An 18,293-nucleotide genomic window follows, 5' to 3' on the forward strand; every position below is an offset into this window, starting at 1 on the left:
TTGTTTATTACAATAACGAAGGTAGCTATTTATAACTCACTTTCAAAAACGATAACAAAACACCACTAAATATAATCGACAAACTATTACAAAATAAAACTAAATTAAAAAACTAAAATAAACGACAATAAAATATAAAAATGACTACTTATATATAGAACTCTCTGCATCACAACACCTAGCTAACTCAACAGGTTGCCTGAAAATGAATATAATTGTTGATTCTCTTTTCTTTCTTCTTTTTTTTGGGGGGGTAAGAGATATAAATTGAATTATACACCTTCATTAATTTTGATATGCTAAATAATTGTATATGGTATTCATTATCAAACAGTATATAATTGGGATAATCTAAGCTCCTCTAATATTGATCATCCAAGCTAGTTATATGATATTATACATCATGTGAAATTACATCAAGGTCCTTTGCAGTTGTTGGAAGTCAGGGAGATGATGTTGTCCAAAGCATGGGGCTTGCTGGTAGATAATTGAGGCAGCTCGAATAAGAATGCTTGCAGTTAAACCCCTGATGCCAAGAACCCCATGTTGATCAGACAAAAATTCAAAGTTGTGGACAACATACATCCAACCCATCCATTCTCTCTCCTCGAATTTATGATTGTCCATCTGCATAAACACAGAAATAGAGCAATGCCATTAATGCAATATAAAAATAGAAGCTACTTACAAAGAGTCCATGACATAATAAAGCAATTATTAACCTTATAACTACTCTCCAATTTCTTGTAGACAAATATATAATTGACCGTACATGGTGAGGGTGAGCGGAAAGTCTTCCCAAACCCCTACTCTGGCCAAAAAGGCAAAAAAAAAAAAAAAAAAAAAAAAAAAAAAAAAAAAGAGTATTCAAAATATGCTGTGAATTATATTATAGTCCTACTTGAAAGACGTACTTTCAAGTACATATAAAAATAAAAAAGCGTAATATAGTATTTATCATATAGTATTTATGTAACGTAAATATTCATGTAGGAAATATGAAGAAATTTGTTATTTCAGATTAATATTATGACGCCCTTCAATATTTGAATAAATATCATATTAAACTTCTATATTTTATACGCATCCGTCCGCATTGTTAGTTTAGTCTAGGACGAGAACGCAATTTCCACTCCCCTTCATCAACGTGATTGCTGATTTTTAGGGAAGTGGGATTTTGATGGGGTAGAGAGCATTTCTATTTGGCTCCTTGATATCGGGGTCTCAGGGGTGTGCCCATACAAAATGGTGGAGTCATCTTTATTTTATGGGAGCTCAAGCTTCACGCAAAGCATTTTTATATGGAAGGTCAGATTAGAAAATTTATTGCCAGAATATACCGTTAAAAAAGAAAGGGAATTTCTTCGGTAAGACTTCCCTATTAGTATGACCAGTTTCTAACCATTAAGTCTGGTTAAAATCACATTAAATTAAAAAATTATACAAAATAAATAGTTTATGATACAGATCTGAAGACAGAAAGTAAGGAGTGTTGATGCTCAAATCTAGCACAACACCGCATGCAGAAGTAGATGGTAGTCGGGCTCTCTTCTCTACCTCTTATGGTCGGATCCCTAGCACTGTTAGGGATAGATATTCAGACAAATCCCTATCACTTTTATGCGCATGCCCTAACACTATTCGGGACGGATCCCTATAATTGTTCTAACCTACAACAAAAGGGCAGATGGCCTCAAAGTGAGGAAGACACTGACGTGGTGTCTGCTAAAGGCATTCTGATGCTCAAGTCAGATTACTGATCGAGAGCGATTAATAGAGAGACAGAGTCCACGTATAGAGTTTGTATGTACCTTTGGAGCTAATAATTTTGGCATTTATAGTGTTTCCAGAGCAAAGTAGTGCCCAGATGCGACCTGAAATCTAGAGGTAACTCGGTGTAAAGTGGTACTGATCATACGACATGTGTCACGCTCTTGTACGTGGAGGGAGCCCCCAATGGAGATTGCAGAGAGGAGGCCACGTGGTAGTCAGTTGGCTACTTAGACAATTGTCCTGTTCTGTTAATCGGTAACGGAGAGTGCTCGGATTAAGTGCTTAGGTTGTGATCGAAACTGGTGGTCAGAGCAGGTGTTCAGCCTATTCGGACTAGGTGTTCTGCTGTTCGGACCAAGTGCTCAACTTGTTCTACTTGTTCGGCTTGTTCAGATCAGGTGCTTGGCCTGTGGTTGGACCAGGTGTTTTGCCTATTTAGCCTTTTTAGACCATGTGCTCTGCCTGTGGTTGGACTAGGTGCTCGACCTATTCGGACCCGGTGTTTGGCCTGTTCAGACCAGATGCTTGACTTGTTCTGCATGTTCGCCCTATTTAGACCTGGTGCTCCGTCTGTGGTCTGACCCAGTAGTCAGATCAAGTGTTTGGCGTATTTAACCTATTCAGACCAAGTACTCGGCATGTGGTTGAACCCGATGGTCGGACCAGGTGTTCGACCTATTCATCCCGTTTGGACCAAGTGTTCGACTTGTTCTGTCTGTTCGGCCTATTTGGACCAGGTGTTCGGCTTGTTCTGTCTATTCGGCCTATTTGAACTAGGCACTCGACCTTCTTCCGGTCATGAAATGACTACCCCTCAATAGGGAGTTAATAGTAGTTTATTTTTCTAGTCATATTAGAGAAACTCCCTAAAAAAAAAGAAAAAACAATATAATATTAGAGCTGAACAAGAATGCATGATATTGATTCCTAATACAGTTCCCTTTCTATTCCGATCCTTTTCCACGACGGATTAATAAATACACAACTACTATAAGGGTACGTTTATTTTGATAGATTGACCATTAGAATGAAATATCGATTTCTAGAATCTAGTCATTCTTATGTAATTTGTTTGGACAAAAACACTTAAAAATTGCTATTTTTTTGTAATAACTATTCCATAAAATAGTTAAATAAAAATTGCTAAAGGGAACCGGTTGAATGATTATTCTATTTCAAAACTGATTTTAATTTAAATTCTCTCTCTAAATTATCCCTTCCAATGTACTAAAATTAACTTTAAATGCCCTTTTCAGTATCTCATTTTTTTAAATATTATTAATGATTATTGAAGGGGTATTTTAGTCAAAACATATGCTTTTCCATTATATTTTAAAGACTAATAAACATAATAATTGTGATTCCAATAGTAATTCCAATGTTCAACTAAACAACAAAATTTGAATAAATTATTTAATCTATCCTTATTACCATTCTATTACTTTGTAATTTATATTTCTATTCTCATTCCATTATATCAAACTAAATGTCACCAAGTTGATACGAAATTATCTTTGTTTTAGATAGCGTAGACGATGAAAAAGTTTTGCTGTCCTATATAAAGAATGTGCGGTCGAATTTGACTTAGTGGAGTAGACTAAAAGAAGCGTTTTTATTTTTTATTTTTTATTTTTTATTATTTTCTTCTTTTTTCTTTTGTTAAAAAAGATGTTAAAATATAAAAATTATTATTAGCCCACCTCCTAACATCTTAACCTTTTGGGATTAATTGATAAACTAACATAGTATCAGAAAAGGAGGTCTTGAGTTTAAACTCTCATAATTACATTCTTTATTTTCATTTAAATTGTCATTATGCGTTGAGTTTTTAATATATATCGGGTTTAAATATTCACATGTTGGACTTTCTAATTAATTTACCGTTGCTCATTGTCCAGCCCACACGTGAAGAGAAGTGTCAAAATATCAAAATTATTATTGACCCACCTCTTAACAACTTAAATTTTTTAGATGAATTAGTAAACTAACCAACGAAAATTTCATATCAAACAAGAGAAATACAAATATTAGTGCATATTCAAATGACTCTAAGACATAATTAGAGTCCTTGAAAAACATAGACCCGATCCATGAGTCATTTCAAATGAAAAGTTTAAAGAGAAAAAACGTGTAACAAAAGACGATAATTGTAAGAATAATAACTAAATCGATGAAGTAAGCAAATCAAGATTGTTAATTTTGAAAAAGAGACGTGATTCACTAACATATTTTAGTTGCCACATAAATTTTAAGTGTGAAAAAACCTGCTTAAAAATTTATCGTAAACTTTCAGTAGTGATAATCGAAAGTTATATTTGCACAACCTTTCTACACTTTCTTTTTAAATTATGAAATTCAGACTATCTTCCACGCTAAGAATAGTGTTTATATGTGAGAACGGAAGCTATAGGATTGGACGTGTGTCACATTTCCAACATTTTAGGACCAATAGTTAAATTCCATGTTAATATCAAACATCGATAGTAAGAAATCGCCCCAACCTTTTTTTTTTTTTTTCCAAATTTTAAGTTTGGTCAAAATTAGATCGAACTAATCTTTTTTTAATAAAAAAATTTTTAATGCGTAAAGTCCAGCTAAGATCCTATTAATTTAGAAACAGGCCTGGGAGCTCCGCAATTTTTTTTGAAAGGTCAATTTCTCTCATCATCTTCCGTTTTTTTCTTCTCTAAAATTTGATGATGAGAGTTATGAATGATATTTTTTTTTCTTTATTATTTTTAGGTTTTTGTCTTTTAGTTTTCTAAAATCATTTCCTTTTCTTTTCATACAAAGTTTTTGCTTATTTAAAATAAGAACTAACTATTAGCGATACCTTTTAACAATTGTTTGTTTGTGTGTGTGTGTGTGTGTGTGTATATATATATATATATATATATATATTGTAGTATTGTTGGGATGAAATGTTGAAAAAGCAGAAAAAGAGAAATAAGAAAATAATCTAATTGCTACAACAGCCAATGTTTAAAAAATGGACATTTTCATCGTTATTTCTGCATAAATGGTTGTGCTTTGACAATATAAATATTAAAAGAGATAATCATAAAATTATTTTGGTACTCTGTATTTTTAATAATATTAAAATAACACATTTACTTTAAAAGAATTGTTTTTTTGATAATTTGAGACTAATTTTTAGGACATACAATGTCCAAACTGCCCTTTTCGTTAATGAAATAGAAACTAATAATTTTAAAAGTATTTTCTAAAAATAGTTTAATCTATTTTGATTTATTTTTTTAATTTTTAAATGTTTTAAATTATTTTCTTAATTTTTTTCAAAAAATTATTTACTTGTTGTTAACTAGTGAGAAGGATATAATGGACATTTTATGTATCAAAATTTGTGTCAATGTATCTAAAGAATATTTATTTAAAAGTGAATGTACCGTTTTAATATTATTAAAAGCACAGGATACCAACGAGATGTTTTATTATATAACAGAGGATACTAAAATAATTTTATTCCATATTAAAAAAGGGGTTCAATAGCTTTTCGTGAATATTTGGGAATTTTTTTGTGAAAATTTTCGTAAATACTAATTTTTTTTGAGAATTTTCCTAGTGTTCTCTATTTTTTTTAGAAATATTGGTATTCTTTACTTATTAGTTGTCGGATATGTATTACTCTTTCAATTTGATTTGACTTTTAACTATATTTAATACATATTTGACGACTGATAAACAGAGAACATCAGTGTTCTCAAAAAAGAGAAAACACAAGAAAAAGTCTAATTTTTTTTTATTGAAATATCAATTTCCGTTAAAGCTTAAAAATAAAAGAATTTGGTGGCAATTTAAGAAAAGTTTCATAAGATTTTTCGTAAAATATCAATCATATTTCAGTAAAATTTCGATATTATGTATATTTTTATTTTGAATTTTACTTTTGCATGTGGTCAAGTTCATGTATATATATTTATATTTTCTAGAATTATACATATATATATTTATGTATATTGTGTTGGAGTCAATTTGATATTCTTTCAAAGTTAATTTACTTGATATAACAAGACAAATAGTCATTCTTGATTCCAAAATCATATAAGCAAGTTGTCAAGTACCACGAAAAGTATCCACACGTTGATGCCAATATGTTTTAAACCAAGAAAGTATTCCCAATACTTTTGAACTTCTTTTCGCTATTGATATAAGCAGTGGTGGAGCGCTGCCCTCCATCCAAGTGGCTACTTTTAATTTGCTCCCCTTGAAATATCTAATTTGTAATATTATATTAATATTCTTAGAATACGTTTAGTTCGTTGATTCGAGTTAAGATGTGACTTTATGTGAGAATTTTTTACTGTAATAAAAAAATTAGATGTGACTTTTTTTGAGAGCTTTTTACTGTAGCAAAACTCGAATCGGTGAAATAAACAGAGTTAGTAAAATTTCAATCATACCCTAAAATTTAATTTTTGAAGTTTAAGATACTTGTATTTTTAATTGAAATAAAATCATTTTGATACCCCGTGATATAGTGAAACATGCTCCTAATACTTGGTGTTTTTTTTATAATATTAAATAGGTACCTTCAAGTTTTAAGAAACATATTTTTAGTACCATGAGGTTAGTTTTTAAAACATGTATAAATTTCCCTTTAACATAAAAATAGTTCAAAACGTTCAAAAGATAAAAATAAAAACTTATAATAAAAAATTAAAGAAAATAAAAAACAATAATCTAATCAAACTTCAATCCAAATCAGGAAAATAAAATATACAGATCAAAACAATCGAAATCAAACCCAAATCAATAAATGAAAACAATTGAAATCAAAGCCAGAATCAACTAAAATATTATATAAATCCATAATTTTGTGAACCGTAAACTTCAAAAAGTGAATTAAACTCAATTAAAATAATGGTATTGTTATTTTAGTTAAAATTTCTGTTCACTTCATGTCTCTCTTAAAAAAATTTCTAGTTCCGCCGCTGAACATAAGTATACTTTTTCATCTTATCCTATATGACCTAAGCATATAAGGTACCTGATTAGGTTAAACTTCAATATATTTTTGTTTTTTCAATTAGCTAGTTTACTTAACTTGAAATTGCGTTCGCTAATAATTTACCATACTCTAAGTCTTCTTATCGTACATATTTATCATATCCTAGTATTTTAATTGTCAAAGTTACCTAACTTTTGTACTATACTAATTATTTTAGAGTTTTTAAAAGCTTCAATTAAAATTTAATAAGTTAAGATGAATTTCTATGTTTACATATTTTTCCACCAAAAATATTTCTGCCGATATTTTGGTAAATTCGATATCGATAATTCCATCGTTAATGTCTAAATGAAAATTTTATATACAAGAAAATGGAATCACACAAACCTTGAGAAACATGTCCAGAGGTACGTCGAAAACAGCATCAACTTCGTCAATGTTGAGTGCAGGTTTGAAATCCTCTGCTCGATCTAGAAGACCTATGACAGGGATAACCTTAAGTAGATGCTGCACAAAATTACCGCACAAAATTCAATTAGCACATCTCTTTAATAACCATATATTCATCAATTATTCATCGGAATATATATAACCAAAAAAAAAAATAAAAAAAAATAACTAAAACCTGCATGGATATAAAGGGCTCTAAATTTGCAACAACTTGAACTAGACTTGAATCCAAGCCAATTTCTTCCATAGCTTCTCTTAAAGCAGTTGCTGAATAATCTACATCTCCCTCCTCCATTTTTCCACCAGGCAATGCTACATCTCCTATTTTCCAGAGTAAAAAGAAATAAAAAACCCCTAACGTTATTAGGATTGGATTCATGCACTCAAACCATCATTCCTTTTACTTGAAGAATGTTAATTAAATATCAGTAATAATGATCAGTACTACTGATTTTTCAGCCATATAGAAACTGTCATGTTGTAACTTTGAGTAGGTTCTTGATTTATAAAAAAAAAAATTTACGTAAGAAAACCAATTGATCATACATGGCGTACGTACTTGCGCAGTTTGTTTGCATATTTACTCCATGCCATGACATGTAGATTAATTGGCGTAGGATTTATGAAGTCCCAATAGAAAATGTTAGTCACACACACACACATATATACCTGGATATGACAACAATTTCATGGATCTCTTGGTAAGGATAACTCGCAGCTCGCCTTGAGGACCTTCAAAAAGGCATATTAGGACGGCCGCTTTTCTCTTCCTCCAATCGGCACAAGCCGACAATTGTTCGTTGATCGCATAAATTGGACCTCTGCCAACGTCTTTTTGGTCCTCTCTGTCTAGTTTGGGCGGTTTGTAAAACTGCAGTTGCCTAGCAATTCTTTGTAGAGTTTGGCTTCCACAATCCTGTTTTGGGATGCAAGAAAGGACAACCGGGTCTATGCAAGCCATTTGATAATCTTGCCTAATCTCTTGCTGCTTGTTGTTCAGCTTATATAAGTATACATATATACACGCATAGTTTTATGAGAGAGAGAGAGAGAGAGAGAGAGAGAGAGAGAGAGAGAGAACAATGTGAGCAGGAATCGACTTTAACTAATGCTTAGAGATCAACGGATATTGAAAATTTCATCAAGTTGTGAGTTATATATGGGAGTGATTTGCGACATATATTTCAATACTTCATCGCTTTACTGATAACAATGTACTAAACAGTTGGTAAAAATTTCAACTCAAATTTAGTAACCTCAAGTTGTTCTCAAATCTTTTTGACATGAGCAGTAGCTAAGAATTCTATGCATTTCTAGCTACGTTACTTGGGAGCATAAGGGAATATGATTCCAGAATTTATTGCAGTGGAACTTTAAGCACACGAATGTTAATTACTTGGGCTGGAATATTTTACAAGTTGAGCTATTGCACTATTTATGTTCCCTTTTGCATAAGATTAATTGGTCCATGTATACCCCAACTTGTCTTAACAATAGGATACTGACAATAATCTTATCAAACACACTAGGAACCACATATATACTCTCCCACTAAGGGTGAATTACATATATATATATATATTCGAGAATATTGGGCAGCCCAAGCATACTCACCATGCATATATATAACTGGTCTTAAGCAAACTTAAAATAATCAAGTACAAACAAATGTCTGAAATGCAAAACAAGTGGATGTCCGCCTAAAATCTCATGTGTAGAAAGGTGCACATATTTAGAAAGTTTATGTGAAAAAATAGGAGTTTTAGCCAAAATTATAAAACAACCCTTTAACTAGTCAAAGCTTTTAAAGTACTGAAAATAGTCTCAATAATTACTATTTATAAGACATTATTTTAGCCTTTAATTACGTAAAATTGTTTTGAAAAATTCACTTTAAAACTAAATAAAATCAAGAAAAAAACGAGCCAACATGTTTTGGGTGACAATAAAGCAGGATTTAGTGTAAGACAAGACCGATTTACCTTGTCCAAATCCAACAGTCGTACTCAATGACTAGGGCGTTAGGTCCTGTATAGAGCTAGACCAATCTAGTATGTTAAGTTTTGGATTTTTTTCAACAAAAAAAAAAAAAAAAGGATAGAATTTATTTTATTGAAAATTTTCCCTTTTCTTTTCTCTAAATTAAGTTATTAATATTTAAGATAATCATTAAATATTTACCTTTAAGGATATTTATGTCATTTTCAACAATTTGGCCACTTAAATAAATGGTTTTATTTTACTTCTTTAAAAAAAATGTGGAATATAATTTTGGGATAGATTAAATATATTAAGGTTAATTTTGAATTTTCAAAAACACATGAACAAAACGTATAATTTAATTTTGATTTACCCAAAATTAAAGGGGTACTGTTTTGATTTTCTCCAGCAGAGAAAATTTGATCACCTAGTTACACCGTACAATTTTTATGGTTTTCTTTTCTATGTTCAGATTGTCTAACTTCTGGCTTCTGGGTAAACGTTGGGATGATTAGCATACTAGGTAACAAATTAATTCTGTTCTATCAAAGAGAAATAAAAAATCAATTTTGTTAAAACACCTTCTAACATGTCCTTTACAGAGTAGAAGAAAACAAAGGATTCTCTTGCTGTTTTTTATTTTATTTTATTTTATTTATTTTATTTTTTATTTTAATAGCAAATAAACAGGGATCCTTGTGATCAATCCAACCAAAGGTTTTCAATTTTGGGTTTGCATGGACTGGAATCGTTATGAACCATTCTTATGGGTTTGGGCCAGTCTTCTTTCACTATAGGCTTACTTCAAAGTGATTTTTCTTTTTCTTGGGAAATTACAGGAAAAAACCACTTTCTTACGATTATGATTATAAGTCTCGTGAGTTTTTAATTTGAATTAAGATGTAATTTTATATGATAATTTTTTACTGTAGCATAAAAAATTATATGTGACCTTTTATAAGAACTTTTAACAATAACAAAATTAAAATTAAAAATTCGAACCAATAAAATTAAAGAGACCATAGATTTTTTCAAATCACCAGATTAAACACAGAGCTGGTGTGGTGTGGCGATCGAGAGAGCACAGTTTAATCTCTCTTTGTATTACATATAAAACCATCACAAACCATGTAATTTTCTCAAATAAGATTATTTTGATAAATGTTCATTTTTAAAGAAATTATTGTAAAATATAACGGGAATTTAAAATCGGATTATATATTCAAGATACGCTCTTGACGGCTAATGACGACGACCTTCACGTCATGAACATTGAGTAGCGACTTTGGGAATTAAAGGCCAAGATCAAAGCACATAAGATCAACGGTTGAAATTTATTTACATGTTTTAATCATTTTCTTTGTAATCGATAAACATTTTATTTGCAATTTGTATTTACTATATGAGTACTTTTTTTTGTCCGGATTTTGGCATGAGAATACCTGCTTTATTAAACTCGGGTATTGGGGTATACGTAGTTCCTATATTACCTGTTATATTAAGAGTATATACACAACTTACTGATTCTTTGTCAAGTAAATATATTATTTACTTAATATTTATCCATTTATTTGCTTACTTACTATTTTACCTAATATTCACTTAAGACACGTTCGGTGATCCACAGTTTTTCTATTGTATTCTATAGTTTTTATATTGTAAGGTGTTTAATTCTTGTCGTATAAAATTATTGTTACACTACACCAGTTTGTTTTCTCATCGTACTGTATTACATATTTAAATATTAAGAAGACAAATTCAGGTCTTATTCCCGGCTTAGATTGACTTTGACCTCGACACCCACCCAATATTGAGAGGATGAGAAGAACCGGGGGTGCATTTGCACCCCTAGATTTTTGACATTTCATTTTTAGCATATGGTCTTTTTAAAACTTTTTCATATGTGCCCTTCTATTAACTAGAATTTCAAATATATTTCTACAAAATCCAATCTGTACATGTTTTTTCTTTTTTTTTTTTTTCCTTTTTGGTTTTCTTTTCTTATTGTTCTTTTGATATTTTTCCTATAAAATCTTTTAAATTTAAATGTACCACATTGAATTATTTTTTCTAATTGACTCTCATAAAAATAATTTTCTTTCAAATTCGTCCCTTCTAGAATTTTTTTCCATATACTCTTTATTGTATCAAACGTGAACCTCATAGAAAAAAAATTTAAATGACCAATTAAAATAATATATCTCAAATGTAACCCTAATTTAAGATTGATTTTTTTTTTCAAATAAACTCTCAGTTACTACTTTCACATAAACATATTTTCTCTAATTTCCCCTTGTTGAAGTTATATCATTTTTTCAAGTATGTCCATGCATACTTTAACATCATTTTTTTTTTCTTTTTGACACTCCCAACTACTATTTTCCATGTACGTCAAAAAAAAAATTTTAATCAAAATTAATTACTAAAATCTTTAATATTTGAATATTTTCTACTTGTCTATACCGTAGAAACAATTCATTCAAAAACAAACATATTTTGATTGAAACGTGCATTTTAGTCCATTTTACTTAAATATATTTTTCTTTACTAAACTAAACGCTTAAAAGAGTAATAAATTTGAATAAAAATTAAACTCTTCCAAATTTTAAACTGACGTATCAAAAAGTTCAATAAATAGATCAATATGCACGTGTATAACATATTTCCAACTAGTTAATTATATGTCAAAGAAAAAACAACTAGTTAATAATATTAGAGGTTTATTTTTTTTAGCGCTTTTAACATTTTTAGTTTGTGCCCCCTAAAACAAAACCCAAACTCCAGTACTGTTGAGAGGAGAATGAAGGGATGGGCAGAAGGAGGGAGGGGATTCTTTGCAAAGGCTTTTTTTTTTTTTTTTTGGTTGCAAAATCAGGCAAAAACATTATTTTCTTAAATTTAAGGGTTAATATGTAATTCTCTAACACTAAGAAAGAAAACTTAATTTTTGAAAAGGTTAGGGACCAAAATATAATTTTATTAAAAGTTGAGAGATTTATAATTTTTTTTAAAACGATGGGATAAAGATGTAATTTTAAAAAACTAAGGTATCAAAAATAATTTATAAAAAGTAAAATTTCATTTTGACCCCTCAAATTTTTTTTTTTCTAGAAAATTATAGTTTGACCTTGACCCCGAACTTGGTCCTAAAAGGCAACCTTGAGTTTGGCCTTAAAATTTTACAGTGACGTCGGTCTCAAAACTTGACTTCAACCTTAGGCCTTGTTCACTTCGGGATTTGAGTTTTCAATTTGAGTTGAGATGTGATATTTTCTGAGAACTTTTTATTGTAGTAAAAAATTTTGATGTGACATTTTTTGAGAACTTTTTACAGTAGAAACCTAAATCTGAAAACTCGAATCGTGAAATGAATGAGGCCTTAATATTAAAATGTGACCCTAATAACATGTATTTCAATCTCAAAAGCTGACCTCGACACCAGTTCGAAACTAGACCCTAGACCATGACCCTGGTCCTGAAAGTCAAACTAAAATCACGGTCCTTGATCCCAACCCTGTCCTGGTCTTGACTTGGATATTTTTGAGAACCTTTATGTCTTTAAATATGACTCTTTTTTTTTTTTTTTTTTTTTCCTTTTGGGGTGTGTGTGTGTGTAAAATTATACAATATGTCCAATACATGTTTTTTTATTTTTTTTTATTTTTTCCGTATTAGATATTAAACTACATATTGCACTAAATTTAAATTTCGTATTAAATTATATAATGTATAAATATGACTAAATATCGTGTTATTTTTAAATATTTAAACATAAAGTGCTAGCATGATGCACCAGAAGTCCTCAATAATTCATTTTCCAATTCTAATACGTAATAAAACAAGCTTGCTTCATTGTTCTATTTCAAAGATGCAGGAGGAAAGACTAATTTAAAACGTCTTTATTCATTTTCCTTTTACTAACGAATAGCAAATGCGAAAGGTCGAAATAGAAGTTATAAATAATTGATTGTAACCCATGCAAGCTATCTATGATCACAATTTTTAAAAATCTACATGTAGTCTTAACTCGTATACTCTGCGAATAGAATATAAGAAAATAAGCTAAAAATGATAAGAGAGAAGATCAGTGTTAGGGATAAAATCAGTACTAAAATCACAGCTGTACATGTAGACAACATTTAGAGTAACAAGTCAACTAAAATTGACTGGCTATGGATAAATCAAGAAAGAAAGTTCCTTAGAGGCCACGGAATCCAATACAATCAAATATGATATTAAAGGCACAAATCAAATCAATATTGAAGAGGAAAGCAACCACAAACCAAATCAGGAAATAAGAAATGGAAAGGTCAACTGAAGGAAGAGGAAACTATGCATTCTCCAATCGACAGCATGTTAGCTCAAGGAAAAAGGAAACTAGTGATCGTCTCCTATAAATGGGGGATTAAGATCACGAATTAGACATCTCATTCGGATCTCATTCATCAAATAACGACTCATGTCTTGTATCCATTCCCTCCCTCTCTAGATTCTCTCTCTAAATCCCCTCATCTACTCTCTCCCTTTCTTATTTCTCATTGTAATTGTACTCTTTACAAGATATAGTGAAACCCCGAGACTCTATAATAGACATAGCCTTCATATTGAAAGTGAACCACTCTAAATCTGCGTGTTCATTGATTTTTCCGCACGTTATGTTCTTGTAAAGTATTCTATCGACTTGAATGACTCCAATCAGCTCACCAATGCGATTGATACTCAGAAGCAGTCATTCACCGTCTAAACAAATTTAATTGTAATAAGCAACAAATCATGGTTTAGTCAATCATGTTTCCAATATGTTGAGTTTACTTCCTGAGAATAGCTAAATAAATGAAAAAGGTTTTTTTACATTGTCGCTGCCCAAACTTTTCTACTTTTGTTATTTTGCCCCATAATTAATTTCTAATTTTGACAAATTCCCATAAACTTTCTAAACTATTCCAATGTCCCTTATTTATTGACTTCCCATTATATTGAACATTTGAATTTGAAAAATTTGCATTACGATTTGAATTATATTTTGGATTTTTTTAGCGGACATGAGATCCATTTTAGCATGAGGGGCACGTGGAATTTCTATTTTCAATTTATGGGGAAGCTAATCAAAATGGGAAATTACAATTATTTAGAAATTTTATAGGGTTAATTGTTAAAACTAGAAGTTTGGGGTCATATTTAAGAAAATCTAAAAAGTTGGGGGCAACAATGCACAAAACTCTAAGGAAGCATGTTTTACGTTTACCAAATTGACTTGGTCGTATGAAAGTTATAAAGTCATTTCTTTCCATTATTAGAATGTAAAAGACAACAGGATGATCAAGTTCTGTCCATGCCTAAAAACATTAAAATCAAATTCTTTAATATTTTTTGTATACCTAATAAGAATTTAGTGGCATAATTCGTGGTATCTATTTTGCAGATAATATATATGTCACTGCTTAAACCCCATTTGAAGTCTTTAAAAAAAAAAAAAATCTGAACCATTTCAAGTCGTTTTCTCTTGATTTATTTCCCTAAAACAAAAGTAGTTTGAAAGCATTAGAGACTCAAGCTACATACAGAACGCAACATAAAGATATACATGCGCATTCGGAACAACCAAAGATGTCCCAGAATTTGCTATATTTTAGTTAGATCGGGCTAATAAACTAGGCCACGTGCGGAAATCATCTGGATATATTACACAGGAGCTGTTAATAATTGATATTAGTGATGAAGCGAGTTTTTTTAATTATTTTTTATTATTTTTTTAGTGGAGACAGTATTAAAAATTATAGATATTTTTATCGAAATGAAAACATAATTATCAATTTTATTTATTAAATGTGGGTGTAGTTATCTATTTTTCCTTTAAATAGGGGCACAATCAACATTTTTGAGAAAATTTCAGAGAGAATTAGAATTACAAAATTTGGATAGAGGCACATGCCACTGCTAATTGATATATTAATCAGTTATATTTGTACACAAGTATACTTCTAAAAAAAGTGTTTATTAAGCATTCCTTCATTATTTTTTTTCTAATTAAGTACTTCCATTCAATAGCTGTATCCTTATTTTTAATTTTATTTTGCTCAATTTATTTACCAATTCAACGCCGAGCCCTAACTACAATGAATCAAGATTTTCTGAATAAGGAGAATTATGAATCCCAAAAGCTTGATCCTTGTATCAATTGAGTTCTTGGGGCCTTAAAATCCTATCCAAATATTGTTTTGTCCTTTTTTTTTTTTTTTTTTTAGTTCAACAATCTTTTTTGTTTTAGTCGAATTCTGGATGCCTTAAAATGCTATCCAAGTACCAATTACTCCAATTTCTTCACTTCAATATTTTTTATCTACCTAAATTAACTCAACCAGAGCCAAATATTATAAGACAAGAAATGGTTTTCCACATTAATTAATTAATCTCATCTGAAGATCTATAGCCGTCAACATTTGACATGGCAAACAACATTGGCCAAACATAAAGTATCAATCTTCGTATAGTTTTCTTCCATCTGATAAATCAAAAAGCAACTTATAACTTGATTCGTCGAACAATACCTAGATTATGTTCACGTGGTGGATGCAATACTATAGGTATAACGAGGAATAAATAACAAGTACATAATCAGCTCATCTTAGCTAGGTTTTTTCTTGAAAATTAAGAAAGCTTGACTAAGAATTTTAGCGTGAAGGGTTTTACATATATGTCCCTCCCAATATTCTCTTCTCTTATTGCGTCCCAAACAGACTTTTCTATTAATCTTAATTTGTATTTAGAATGTTGATCTTGCCAATTTTAAACGCGAAGTTTCATGAGCTTTTTTGCAAACTAACTTCAAATATTTACATGCTTATAAGAGTAATTATTTATCTGCTAATAACAAGGTAAAGACCCGAGTGCAAATTTTTTTTTTTCCCCCAACAATGGGAAAAAAATTTGTAAGGGCAAAGAATTACATATTGAATTTACATTTTAGATTTGCCAAATCATATAATTATTTGTTCACCAATACTTCAAGTTTGCAGATAGGCAGATATATTGTGCTAATAGAATAACACAGGAGAAATGAGTAAGAAATAGAACAAAGAACGAGCTGGTCGATATTGATATGATTGTGTTCGTACAAAAGAGAACGTACAAAAACCTTTTTTTTTTTTTTTTTTTTGGAACAAGTACCTCAAGATCTCACTTAGAATTAGCCTAATTCATATAGTCAGATCCAGAGTACTTGTTCTCTTTCCGTTCATCTCCTTGCAACTACTATCAGCAGCTTGTTCCTTCAACCTTCTAATTGGCTTTGAGGAGGGATTCGATGACAATGACAGAGACAAACTACTATCAACTTCGTCCTCTCCAAAAGCACTTCTTTCCTTCTTTTTATGATCCATAACATTATTTCTTGAAGTTAGCCTAAGAGACAGCTCTAGATCAAGGTTTTCGCCGCAATCTGAAGCCTTCCTCTTCAAATTCTTGCTTTGTTCTTGTATAGTAGTTACCGAATCGGATTCTCTAGGAGCATTATTAACAGCTTGCAAATGTTTTACAGCATTGAGATCATTTGGGATACTTAATCGGGTTTGAGGGCGGGGAGATTGGTGATCATTCTTCTGTTTATTATGAGTTTTCCAAGCTGAGTTCTCGGTGATCAAAGAGGAAATAGTATTATTCCTTGTGGGAAAGCTGCAAGGAATTGTACTACTCCAGTTGCTAGTTGTAGTGCTACCAAAGATTGTGGTGCCATAAAATCCATCTGATCTGGGATATTGTCTCAAGTTTCCATAAGAACTCCAAGAAGGGTCGTCGAATCCATATCTAATTAGGACATGACAAGTTGATCGATTAATTGGTGGGGATTTTTTTTTTTTGATGCAAATGAATGAATGAAGTTATATACAAGCAGAATTTACAGTAGTTATATTGTGTGAATTGTTACCTGAAGCTGGAATTATGTCTTTGATTGTATCCTTGAAGCATAGGAAGTTGACTGAGGTTGTAAATATTTCTGTCTCCATATTCCACAAGATGCCTATGATCGGCTAGTACTGTCAACAAACGCCACACACAAAATTGAACAGAACAATTAGGGGAAAGTTGATTGAAAATCCTGATTTTGTGGTGATTATAAAAGAAAATTAAGCTAGCAGGAAACTAATATATACGATGTACCTTGGCCGGCGTCATCAATCTTCTTGCTTCTATACATCTAATATTTGATAAAGATGAAAAAAATTAAAGAAAAGTTAAAGAGGAATTAGTTAACGTCCATTAGAAAAGAAATACTGAATTAGGTCAATGGAGAAATTAAGAAGAAAACTAATGTAGAATAATTAACTCTATTACTTAACTTATAACTCTATTAAGATTTACTTGAAAGATAATACTTAGAAATTCTTAGCTGGTAAACACCAACCTGCAAATGGCTCTTGACATGGGCAATACTCAATCCCTTGATGTTCATCAGCTGAAGAACCAATTTTGGGGTTGCTCCTATAATATCCCAAATCAACCTTAATACTAATTTTATAGAAATTGTAAACATATTTTAAGAATATTAATTTTCAGCCAATTATAAAAAATGTTCTTTTACATGAGATGAGAATATGCTTGAATTGAAAGAATAGCTAAAAAATAATACACATAAAGGACTTACTCTCTTGTCCACCGAGCCTCTCCACAGCATGAACAAAACGGAGATGAAGATCGGGCATCCACCGGAGCCTTGGCGCCTTGGATCTAACATAAGGCCGTACTGACGATTTCTTCTCACTACTCTCCTCCACCGTGCTGTTGCTCGAGCTTAATCCTCCATTGTTCTTGTTAGGCTTACTAATTTGATCGTCATCATTCTCTCCGCTCTCACTTTCGCCGTTGTTTTGGTTTGAGAGGGTTGTTTTTGAGCATTCAGAATTACTTATACTACCCTTCATCTTAGTTTCTTGCAAATAAACTTTTTTCTCCCGTCCTTAACTCACACAAGGAGACAGGCTGACAGTATTATTTGATGGTAATTTTGTTTGCTTAGTACTGACAAGCCATAATTTGGAATTAGAGCTTTCTGGCCGGTGGCTCTGAAATCATGGCCTCTATCACCTGCCTTACTCTCTATCTTTGTCATGCCAGTAGTACAGAA

The 18,293-nt window shown here is 31.0% G+C and overlaps 2 protein-coding genes across 2 annotated transcripts; both read right to left on the bottom strand.

Annotated features, from left to right (window-relative positions):
• Positions 1–253: 253 nt before the first annotated feature.
• Positions 254–8,304, bottom strand: LOC21395277 (nudix hydrolase 15, mitochondrial). Its single transcript, XM_024163234.1, has 4 exons — positions 7,862–8,304; positions 7,368–7,513; positions 7,130–7,249; positions 254–627 (listed from the first exon to the last, which is right to left on the bottom strand). Exons 1-4 carry the CDS (start codon positions 8,151–8,153, stop codon positions 412–414), a joined length of 774 nt encoding a protein of 257 aa, XP_024019002.1. The 5' UTR covers positions 8,154–8,304; the 3' UTR covers positions 254–411.
• Positions 8,305–16,368: 8,064 nt separating this feature from the next.
• LOC21395278 (two-component response regulator ORR22) lies at positions 16,369–18,090 on the bottom strand. The gene is made up of 5 exons (XM_010094511.1): positions 17,814–18,090; positions 17,574–17,650; positions 17,330–17,366; positions 17,097–17,205; positions 16,369–16,975 (listed from the first exon to the last, which is right to left on the bottom strand). The coding sequence occupies exons 1-5, from the start codon at positions 18,088–18,090 to the stop codon at positions 16,369–16,371; spliced, it is 1,107 nt and encodes a 368-aa protein (XP_010092813.1).
• Between the last annotated feature and the right edge of the window lie 203 nt (positions 18,091–18,293).

This window comes from Morus notabilis, unplaced genomic scaffold (genome assembly GCF_000414095.1).
Source record: "Morus notabilis unplaced genomic scaffold, ASM41409v2 Scaffold490, whole genome shotgun sequence".
NCBI classification, from domain to species: Eukaryota; Viridiplantae; Streptophyta; class Magnoliopsida; order Rosales; family Moraceae; genus Morus; species Morus notabilis.

Bases quoted from the DNA above. Each gene is read 5' to 3' on its own strand.
- LOC21395277 (XM_024163234.1), bottom strand. From the start codon at position 8,153: ATGGCTTGCATAGACCCGGTTGTCCTTTCTTGCATCCCAAAACAGGAT. The intron at 7,250-7,367 runs GTTTTAGTTATT...AATTTTGTGCAG, and splicing joins AGCCCTTTATATCCATGCAG to CATCTACTTAAGGTTATCCC. The intron at 628-7,129 runs GTTTGTGTGATT...GTGTTTATGCAG, and splicing joins CTCTGGACATGTTTCTCAAG to ATGGACAATCATAAATTCGA.
- LOC21395278 (XM_010094511.1), bottom strand. From the start codon at position 18,090: ATGAAGGGTAGTATAAGTAATTCTGAATGCTCAAAAACAACCCTCTCA. The intron at 17,651-17,813 runs GTAAGTCCTTTA...GGGATATTATAG, and splicing joins GAGGCTCGGTGGACAAGAGA to GAGCAACCCCAAAATTGGTT. The intron at 17,206-17,329 runs GTACATCGTATA...GTTTGTTGACAG, and splicing joins GATTGATGACGCCGGCCAAG to TACTAGCCGATCATAGGCAT.